Here is an 11866-nt window from a genome sequence, read left to right as displayed (position 1 = left end):
GAACTACACTGTACCGTACAAGTGACTATTATACACATGCATTTTAACAATTCCATAGAAGGGGGAGGGTCTACTTTGTACCTGTATCAAGTATGTCGAGTACAGGAAATAGCAGCTATACATACACGTAAAAATGGAGTATTTACTTCCCTTTGTATAGTGTAGAGTCGGTTGTTGGAGGATGTTACTTGTTTTAAGTAGGGTACTTCCTAGCCTCCAATGCCATGTATGTTGTGTTCCTAGCCTTGTGCGATACATGGCGTGTAATTAAATTTCTGAAATAATTACAATCCATCTCGATTTCTGTTACATGTAGCGGGCATCTACATAGCGTTGTTAATGTGGCGCCTATTAAGATTTTAGTATTAAATGACGTGAACATAGATTTATGTTTTTAGTAAGGTGAACACAGCATTACCTTATTTGTAACATTTATCAAGATGTCCCTGATAGTGTAAGTATTTATAGTTACGCGTATCTAGATTTGTGCAATACATTACGAGTATTGGGTGTTCTGTAAAACGTGACCTGGCCTCCTGTCCACACATATGTAAATAACATGTTATTGGTGGCAGACATGTCCGTAAGTGTTTAATTTGTGTACCGTGTTTGTTCTTGAAAAATTAACACGGTTCTTAATACAACAACACACATTCAATTAATATTTTTTTTTTATTATGAAATAGTTAAGATGTTTCATTCAATGTCACATGCAAAGGAATGTACATACATGTTTTGTTCACTCAGCACAGCAAATGACTGACAACAAAATCCAGTGTGTTTACTATGTGTATGACGTCATGTCAGACGTCACAATATTATCTACAGTGATTCTTTGGTGTGCGCTTATCTGCTGAAAGAGAATATAATGTATATATAATGATAGCCATGAGACAGTGTTTTGAAGACTTGTTCATAAATAGTTATACACATAACGATGCATTTACAAAACATTGCAGTTCACCCTGTCGTAAATTGAGTAATAATGCGGGGTATTGTAATGAAAATTGTTTACAGTTTCACATAAATTCAAATCCGTCATCATCATCGAAATCTTTGAATGAAAAAATATATAAAAAAAAACAGTAATATTGCTGATAAATTATCCCACTCCTGTTGAATAGTATCGTACTATTAAAGTCGATTTCATGACGCATAATAGATCTAGCTTGTTTTATTAAACCAAGCCACACAGATGATCAGCCATGAACATTGATTTACAAGAGTGGTAAATATTTTGCATATTTTACAACCACTTCTTATATAGAATATTCCACTCGTTACAAACATATTTCCACTATTTTTAATCAAAATACCACTTATTAAAGTAGTATACCTCTTGTTATAACCAGTAAATATCTAGCTAGAACGGTATACCACCCAATTCGAGTAGGTTACCACTGGTTATAAATTGTGTACCATTCTTTACTTTAATACTAGGTAAAGAGTATCACTCTTGTCATAAAATGAACTGATCTACTCATTTGAAACAGCACTCACTAGTTAATTTTACCGACATCATACCAATAAATTATACAGATTGTACATCGTTATCTGTACAGACAACATGTCTATAATGTGTACCGACAGAAGTCTGTACAAACAGTGTCCCTATTATATGCATCAGCAATATGCCTATTACTCGTGCAGACAGCGTGTCCATTATATGCATATTAATTGTGTAGATAATATGCTTATCATTTGTCAAGTAAGTATGTTAATCATTTATACAGAAACCATTTCTATACAGTAATTGTACAGGTAATTTGACTTATAATTGAACAGACAATATGCCTATAATTTCCCTATCATTTGAACCGAGATAATAGTTATCATTTGTACAGATACAATGTGTATCCTTATAATCTGTAAACACAATATGCCTATTATGTATACAGCAACGTTACCTATTATTTGCAGGGACAGTTTGCCTATTTGATTGCAGATAGTTTTACATATTTTCAATACTCTTCGGTGTTTTTGCACATGCCAAATAATGGATGATTTATTCTTATATCAATATATTAATAACATAACGTAAAGTCTTCATAAAACACGTATTGCGTTTTGCAAAGTATACAATTAGACCAAATTTATTATAACATAGACACATCAATGCTATTATCGATGATTTTGCACCATGTTAAACTACGATAAACCAACTCTGAGTTGGTAACCATGACTGATACAACGGATAGTGATGGTCTATTAACACACACCATTTATTCTGAACACGTATTCGTCACATTCACAGCAAGTAGTTATGTTCGTTAGTGAACTTAAGCGAACCTATCCACAATACATATGCAATGGTATGTAGGTACAATGAGTATATACACGGGTAATGAGTTTACAATAACAACAACATTTTGTACATTACTCAAGAAGTGCAGAACAGCTATGTAAGTGCACAAGCATCAATGGGTTTGGTAAACAATTGTTGTGTCCTACTTAACAACAAATTCCTAATCTGTATTCATACATAAAAACATATGTAAATGTTTGCAATGCAAAACTTGACAATAGACCAATGATTCTTCCATATTGAAAACATAATTCCCCGCATGGTGATCTAACAGCTTATATCTGCAACAATTACAAGAAAGTAACAACATAATAAAATCATTTAGAATGTCATTAATTGACATGGAAGTGGAGCAAAATAAGAATACGATAAACAACAATTAAAGACAAACATATAATCCTACATAAATGTATATTTGTAATAAACCATAATGAGATGAAGAATTATGTTACAGTATGATTATCAATGCCTATTTAATTACACTGGAAGCTATTTGACATTGTTTCATACAATGTTGACACATTCACACGAACACATACCGAATGTACTTTCGCTTCACCCAATCATATAAAACAAAGCATTAGAAATTTAAAATAGCTAATATTCTCGTGAAAACTAAATTATCAAAGTACGGTTGATAATATTACCAATGAAATATTGTCACCAAAGCACATATGTTGTAAGTCTAACTGGGTTGTTAAAACGACATGTTTTTTACCTTTAGTATAGCTCATCATCTTTCTTAAATATAGGTAGATATTTATTCCTCCGTTAGTAACACTATCGAGTACGACTTTACTTCGATTTAACAATTATCCTTACACACCGCTACTGACGCTGTCATGTTCTACAATATCACTATCTTACCATCTTTGACGCTGTCGAATACAAGTAGATATGTATTTCTCCGTTTGAACATAACAATATCGAATACGAATATATTTGTTTTTACAGTTATTCGTCCTTTAGAATGCTTGAATAGATCTAACACATCGTTATTGACGCTGTCAAGTACTACAGGATGTCTATTTCACCATCTTTGATGCTTTCGAATACTAATATATGTTTTACTGTCTTTTACGCTGTCGAATAAAGCCTCAAACTTGCCATGTATATTATTTGATACTCGCTATTGAAGCTATCCGATCATTTAGATACATACTTGGCCGTTATCGACGCTACCAAATACAAGTTATCTCTATTTAACCTTGTTCGACGTCTAAAACAAATCTGTTTTTCGCTGTCTTTTACGCTATCGTTATCGACATCCCCGAATACTCTATTTCTCCTGGGTTGACGCTGCTGTACATTTTATATTTATTCATCAAATAAGCCAGGGATAGGACGGACGAATAAAAGAATGAATACTAAACAGATGTAGTTACGTAGATTGAGGTTTTTAATGCGTTATTTGATCATTTAGTGAAATCTAAAATGTGTCTTATATATAAGGTTACATGAAATCTAAGATTGCATAACGTCCATTTCAATACGTCTACGGTAAATGTTGTTTTTATGGAATCATTGTCATTTTGTAGATTAAAATACATCAACACATGCTTTTTTACAATATTTGGCTACACCGATATTTTAACTTACATGCTATAATGATTTTATAATCGCATTCTGCATGATCTTGCACTATGTTCTGGTTATATATTCCGCTAATATATAGAACGAACGATATGCAGTAGTTTTAGAGCATGAAAGAGGTACCGGTATATTAATGTGGTTTGTTTGTTTCACGAGTTTGTTTAGATATAGGCCACTGAGTAAAATAATATTGGTGATCCATAGTTAATTTTATACTGTGATAGCTTGTTAACATACACAGTTTCGTATGCTAGTGATAAATTAAAAACAAACTTTCAGGTAGAAACGCATAAATTTTTGGCATTGTATTTTTTACACAAACTAGAAACTGTCTTTTATATCAATCATCCGTCTACTAGAAGTTAACACCAAGAGACAAATACAATCTTTGACAGACTCTTATACACCTAGTATATGATTTTCCATACTGCTCAGTACGTACATTTTCCGCTCTTTGCTGCAGTTCGCCCATTCTGTACAGCTAACTACATCACTAATAAGACATGCATCATACATGTACGTATGTTGGTCTGTGTTTTACACAGATTCCTCCTCCACAAGTCAGCCTGTATCGCTGTTTCCATAAAGCGTGATCTTCAAAAAAATCCAATGTAGATCCGTCATGAATCGTTACAGTAGAGATATCCGTTTGAACATTGCAAGTGGTTAGTTATTCTGGTGTATATCGGGTTTTTATCCTTCAACTTTAAGGCATCCTGCTAAGATGTTAACCTGTTCAATATTATTGCACAGCACAGGAGCACAGGTAAGGATGCGTACTCTATAGTTTTTACAGCATGATTTTCCATCGACCTGCCTTGCATGGGTCCTTCGCCTGAAAAACAGATAGAACGACGGATTACGTTAACATAAAACTATTTGCGTTGTGTTTAAAATAATTCATGGTTTTTCTTTGTAATTTCACGTGTAAGTTTTACAATGCAACATAGTCAAGAATTATTTATATTTTTGTCAAAACTTTCATCGTACCGGTTGCAGCGTTAAACGCGCTAATTACAACAATTATACTAATGTCAAATTAGCCATTGCCTTTGTGATAGGTTGCCTCCGGATTAGTATACTTTGCCTGAATATCTAGTACCTATCAAAAATGATTGATATGGAACGAATTGTTTTGGATGACATATTTGAGCTGATATTTAATGTAATTTCGGTAGTTTATCAAATAGTGTATGCGCACGTTCTGCTGCATTGTTATCCGTTGCAACACAATGTTGCATTGAGCTCATGAAAAAAGTGAAAAAAGAAGATAGTAAATAAGTTGCATGCATCACTCATATTCATATAGCATATGTGTGAGATTTAACATCGAGGTGTTTCATTTCACAAAACGTTAGTTTCAAAATATCTTGAAACAAATTAGTTGCACCATGAACTCAAAGGGATATGCATCAGTTCCGAACACATAAACATATTTCATGCCTTACAAAAAGTTAAATTATATTACAACCCGAAACCAAAAGGAAAAACTGTATCTGAAATCAAAAAGATATATTCCATCAATTACAGTCCCAAACTGCTTGGATACTTCGCCAATTCCAGTCCTTCATGTATAATGGTTCTAAGTATATGTAGATGTATAATGGTTCTAAGTATATGTACATGTATACAAGCATGCCTTCGACTGTTTCGTTAGCGGAAATAGGTTTCGGGCATTCCAACACATTGTGATCGTTCTCGAATGTACAAAAAATAACTTTTGCATGAAAAGTGACGGCAGTTTTATGGAACCTTCAGTTTCGACATGAAATGTTAAATGCTATTTTTTATGTTGTAGGGTTGAGTCCGTCGTTTATACTTCTTTTTCTATCTTCTGCATTGATGAATATTATGTATGACAATCTTGTCATTGGCGAATCAAGGATTTCGTGTTTAGGGGACATGGATTGAACTCTAAGTATTGACTCTTAATGGAACTGAACAATTATCAAAACACTAGTGTATTATATTGTTTGGTCTGTTTATTGAAGAATATGTTTATTTCGTCACATGAGATTTTTTATGATTATTCCAATATTCTTATTACAATTTCAATGAGCTTTGATGCGTTTTCACATAATTCGCACACTGCTAGATTATACATTAACGTCACCTCACTCACATGTGTTAACAGCAAAATTACTCAAACAAAAAACCAATTGCAAAAGGAAAGCCTTTTAAAGTTTGGAATTTTTCAATTATAAAAGTATTAATTAAAATAATATCTCTTTTTGAAAAAGAAAGGATCTCTCTCCTCTTTTAACTATACTGAATGCTGACTTTATAGCAATAAGATAAATGATAGTTTACTTTAAGTAATTAGAACATTTGCCTAATAAATCATATTATGTACTTTTAGCAAATAGCAATGTTGTCTTTATCCTTATCATTCATATGCTAAAGGTAATTGTAAATAATTACGCCTCTAATCAACATATTACTCATAAGTTATTGTGTCCTTACTTTGCATGCTCACTTACATAACATATTACAATTGACGTCAAATGCAATTCTACCATACACTCCGCCACCAAACGAGTAGTAAAAGAGATGTCGTGCTATCTACTCAAACGATATTCGTCGATATAGAACATTGTTTGACCACTATAACCATTATTTAGGGAAGTAAAGAAACGTTTGATTATAGCTCATTTGCTCAATACACCTTCACCCAAACTTTTAAGGCCGATCGTCATGCTGTTTTAATGTATATTTTAGACGTTATTTAACGGTTCCACGTACAGATAACTATTAGACTGCCTGTACATGTAATTCCACTACTCCATGGGCTGTCGGCAAGTATAGTGTCTTTATCATTACCAGCGGCTCCGGACGGGTTTGGTCCTTGTGTTTCTATGACGGTGCCGCCATTGTTGTGACCCGATATGTAGCGGTAATCCCCAGTCGTAACCCTTCGTGGTGTCGTCATTGGATACGGAGTCGTAGTTCTCAGGGTTTTTTTGTGATCTGAAACATTCAGTTATACACATAGATGTAAAGCAATATTCCATAAACATATATCCATCATCAAATCCCACATTTCAAGGAATATTATTTAAGAGAGTTTATATCTACAAACCAAAGATGTATTTTTAGTAAGACAACAACTTGGCACATGATGTCCAAAACACAAATGTTGCTTACCGGTATCAACCTTTTATATTTGTATAGCTACATGTAAATATGAAATATGTCATAATTCAGACCATTACTTGAGCATTGAACTGCTAGCGCGCATTATGTTGTTTGCTTGCAAAGCTGTGCCATTCAAATAGATCATAAATACCATACAAAAACAGTTCAATACTTATATTAACGTTTTCTCTGCCTCTTATGTTCTTTTTTAACTTATCATTTATAATTAAAATTAAAAATGCCCGCCTTATCGACAGTCCACACAATTTCGTTCAATAGTTTGAACAGCGTATTGTCGCGTGTTGATTGGCAAACAAAGTAGTACTTTGACATTTTAACAAACACTTCAAATTTATTCCACAATTTAGTATCAATACAATTGCGTATGATATGTCTATTGGGTGATTCCAGTTTTTCAATAGAAATCTGAGCTGAAAGTTAGATTTGAAATTGTTTCGATTTTCCCCCGGAACAAATTTCGCGCATGGATAAATACAGTGAACACCGTGAATGGGACCTTGACCTCCACGAGGGAGTTATTTTTGGAAGTTAATTCGAACTTTTCTCTTTGCTCATTTTGTGAAGAATCCAGGCGTGAATGTATTTGTTGATTGTATGGGAACCCGACAACAGTCGGTAGATTCTATAACAGCATCGTTATTTGACATGTCGTCTGAAACTGAGGAACCGTGGATCCGAGACGCGTGAAACTGATAGCGTTTGAAGGGAGTGATCTTGAGACGGAGCACAGGTTCGTAACAAATGTCTGAAATGACGAATGTTTATGTGTGCTGTGACTCATATCAGTAGGTCTGTAACATATGTGTCAGTAGGTCTATAGAATATGTGTATTTCAGACATTTATAACGAACCCCTGTTGATCAATGCAGTGTAACAGACGATATTTCTGATAAATTGCATGAGCGTTAAAATTGTTTCCATTGCCGGCATTGGTGATTTCAATCGATGTGCATTTTGTACGATATTGCAGACCTTGGTCTTGTTTTCGTTGTAATAAAAGTGTTTTTTTTATTTCATTTTTTATTTTGCAGATAAATTTTCAATGACATTATCAAATCTCACAATGCTCAGCGATATTTCAGCAGCCGTCATGTTTATTTACATTGGATATTGTAGTTCCGGTCAGTGTTGTAATTAATACGCTAAGAATTGTGTCTCGTGCGGCATGGTAATTATGTCTCGTGCGGCATGGTAATTAAAGTCCCATCAACGACACAGCTTTCAAAGAGGCTATATAGTGACAATGCCATGCAAATGTAAATATAAAAGCTTAAATCACCGCATCACGGTAACGTATTTAAAAATAAAAGAAACAAATATTGTTTAGTCGCACTATTGGAAAGAAACATTTCACTTTCAAATGAATGGATTGTAGAGTGTTACGGAAAACAGAAACGAGTGACTTTTTCTCCTGTTTTGAAGATTTTCAGATAGTCTACATTAACTTCACAGTGTGCAATCTTACAATTGGCATTCATATTTGTACTTTCAACCACCAACGTTGTAAATTGAATAATATTTTAGTTTTGGAAATTTTACATGAATTATCCTTCTCATATATTCATTTGATTTTGAATTAATGAAACAGATTTTGAATTTTTAAATCGACTTCTATTCTTTTATAGTTATGCTACTTATTGTAACCATTAACTTACTATATCTGTACGTGGTTGGGTACCCATCTGATATAAAATACGACAATTTACAAATTTATAAGATTAATTGTGTTTTATTCTTCTGCCTATATATCCAGATAACATTTCAAGCAAGATAAACTCGGGGACAGTGTCCAGTAGATTGTACTTGCATGGAGATTATAGACATACAAATATTGCATTCGAGTTTTGGTTATTATACAGCTTCTATTTACTGAAAAAGTGAATAATGTGCATGAAGGTGAGATTCAGAACAAGTGTATGGAATGTCAGATGCTATTGATACACCAAGAAATGTGTATCTTTATGTTAACTAACCTTTATACAATACTATCCATTCATTCTAGTGATAGTATACAGCCAATCAGACCTGTGGTAGATACACATGGTATGTTTTGTAAGTGTGTAGTTAATCACTAGATACGTTCCTTGTAACCTTTCATTTTTTAAGATCCTTCTGCAATATCCTTACCATCATATCGCATATAAGATAACAGTTGGTCAGATCAACCACACATATGTATTTTACACTACATAGTTGATCAGACATACCATACATATACATACATACTGTTTATTTTCATATTTCCACACAAATAATACAGATGTTGAGACCTACCATACATATACATATTTTCTATGTCGTTTCCTAATTTATTGGAAGCGTAGCACGTGTAGTTGCCGTAATCAGCCGCGGTGATGTCCATGATTCTGAGGCTGAGTGTTATTCGGTGATCTCCCTCGTTGTACACCTCTAGTCTGTGCTTATGTGTATCTTTTATTTCCTTTCCATGTCTCTTCCACACACTGAGGGCCTGGGGAAAGGCCGTAATTATACATTCCAACATGGTCTCTCGTCCAGGTTCCTGCCCTATCCGTTTGTTTGGAAGCTCTATCTCCGGTGCAACTACAGAACGTCAAATACAACTATTACACGTATAGTACATGGAAATAGTATTTCCTTGTATGGTTACATTACCATGGGTCTAGTATTTATATGCTTTTAAGGAAAATAAAGTAGCGCCTTATTGAAAGCATGAATATTTACCTTTTTGGCAATATTTCTATAAAAGGTACATGTACCCCTAAAAACGTTCTTCCTGTCAAATTTCGCCTTTTCCAGTAAAATGCTAATTTCTATATTATACTATGAATGATACATTTGGTACTAATTTGCGCTCGGATGAAAAAGTCTCCTTCATTTCTTTCGGCGAAAAGGGCGAAACTTATAGATACTGTATGCCGTGAAATGATCGTCACAGTTTATTGAGTCTTTCGTACGTAATATATTGAAATCGTGTTATAAAACTGTGGATTATAATTTTCGTAAATATGAAAACAATTTTCAATAATGCTTCAGTATCATAAGATATCGGAATGAAAATAAAATCATAAAAAAAAAGTATTCTATATCCTAGCTGTACATAAAGAATATACTAGATGTACTATCACACTCGGAGTTTGGGCATTTTCCGTCATGCACAATTTATACCTAGCATTAACCATATTCGGTATATTTAGACATCAATAACAATTTCGACCGTCTGTTTTCCACCTGCTGAACGCCAGCTTGTCATGTCTGAGGATCAGTGGTGAGGAAAGAATCGACCTACCGCGGAATTAATCACCTTATAACACAACCCACATTCACAGGTTTCCTCGGAGAAAAGCGCACGTCTCATTAGTTCTTCCAAATGAAGAAATGTATTATATGGAGTTTAAGAAATGACAGAATACTCGTTTGGGTTGTAAAAGGTGTCGAATTTCATTATGTTGGGCGCGAATAAGATCTATAGTAAGCCAAACCCAATATTGCTGGTTTCCCGCCCGGTATAACACTCTCGTGGTAACATGATTATAGGACTGAGCTAGTCACGAGGTCATCTACCGTAATAGTAGTAGAAAGACAGTTCAACTACCCGTTTGCACCGGCGACAGAGACAAGAAATACCTACTGTATAATAATAACCCAATTAAAATTAGCTTAAAATATATTAGCGAAGACTGTTTCGTTTTCGATCAAAATTCCTTTACGTATTTGCCGAAGTGATATAACTACTTCGAAAGTGTCTATTCGCGGTTTGGAAACGGGTGATTTTTTTTGATTTTTTTTTATCTTTTTTTTGTTTCGTGGAGCAAATCAGCGCGACATTTCTTTTCATGTTAATTTCATTTAGAGATAATACAGATTATAAATATATAGATACTAAGATTCCAGAGCTATTCCCAATGCAGAAACTTTCAGGCGGTCACTGTTAACTCAACTCGATCGTTCCTCTTGTACATTATGGGTATATGTGCATTATTGTACAGTGCAACGTCTATATCGCAGCGTCTTATTATCCAAATTATTCTTTTAGATGTCTATATTAATTAATTTGATATTTCTTAAGACTATGAATATTTGGACTTCTTGTGGATACCAAACTGCTCAAAATATGGAAATGTGATCGTTCTTTGAAACAAATATATCTCAATTAGAATATAACTGTCTCGATTTAATAAGCAGTATGAAGTGTTTAACATATCTCATGATATATGTAACTCTTGTCATACTCAGTCCTAACATGTTTTGTATTTTATCAACAGCTGATAAGTTTCGTTCAGTGTCAAAGGAATACTGACATTCTACTTCTACTGGGATCTCTCTGTTGACAGCGGGTGAGACGTCATTGAAGGCCATACATTCGTAGATACCGTCACAGTATCGGGACACGTTGTAAATGATCAAGATCTCGCCATTCATCCCCACGCCTACAAATAAAACATATGCTTATCACGTAATGCTAACAAGTCAGTAGTGGAAGTGTTTGGTTTTTAAAAAAATACTCTGAGGAAAAACAGTTTACAGAACAAATGCAAATCACATTAACAAACTCGAAGCAGTAAAATGCATATATGTCAATAATTGAATTTATAAATGCATTCAAATACGAAAATATACTATATATATTGTTATATAGAATAATGCAGTGTTTATAGTCATACAAAACGTTTACATAATTGTATGCGTAGAGAGTCAATACTGGTATATGTACATAAAGAGTAAATATTGAGTATATGTTATTGTAGATAGTTATGGTATATGACTAAATGATTATAAAAACACAATGCAAGAGAGAGAGAGAGAGAGAGAGAGAGAGAGAGAGAGAGAGAG

At 33.8% G+C, this 11866-nt stretch overlaps 1 protein-coding gene across 4 annotated transcripts in view; it reads right to left on the bottom strand.

Moving 5' to 3' along the window:
• Positions 1 to 677: 677 nt before the first annotated feature.
• Positions 678 to 11866, bottom strand: part of LOC110462076 (protein CEPU-1-like) — a 152581-nt gene continuing 141392 nt past the window's right edge. For 3 of the 4 annotated variants that reach the window (XM_021515925.1, XM_021516061.1, XM_021516143.1), the window contains 4 exons: positions 11335 to 11463; positions 9329 to 9616; positions 6641 to 6865; positions 678 to 4733 (listed from right to left, as the gene is read on the bottom strand). In XM_021515925.1, coding sequence (XP_021371600.1) covers positions 4618 to 4733; positions 6641 to 6865; positions 9329 to 9616; positions 11335 to 11463 — 758 coding nt within the window. In that variant the 3' untranslated portion in view covers positions 678 to 4617. The remainder of the gene's footprint in view (positions 4734 to 6640; positions 6866 to 9328; positions 9617 to 11334; positions 11464 to 11866) is intronic. The other variant, XM_021515994.1, reaches the window with a different exon arrangement.

The sequence above is a fragment of the Mizuhopecten yessoensis genome, unplaced genomic scaffold (assembly GCF_002113885.1).
Source record: "Mizuhopecten yessoensis strain PY_sf001 unplaced genomic scaffold, ASM211388v2 scaffold207, whole genome shotgun sequence".
Classification (NCBI taxonomy): domain Eukaryota; kingdom Metazoa; phylum Mollusca; class Bivalvia; order Pectinida; family Pectinidae; genus Mizuhopecten; species Mizuhopecten yessoensis.
This window is presented reverse-complemented; position numbering and strand designations above follow the sequence as displayed.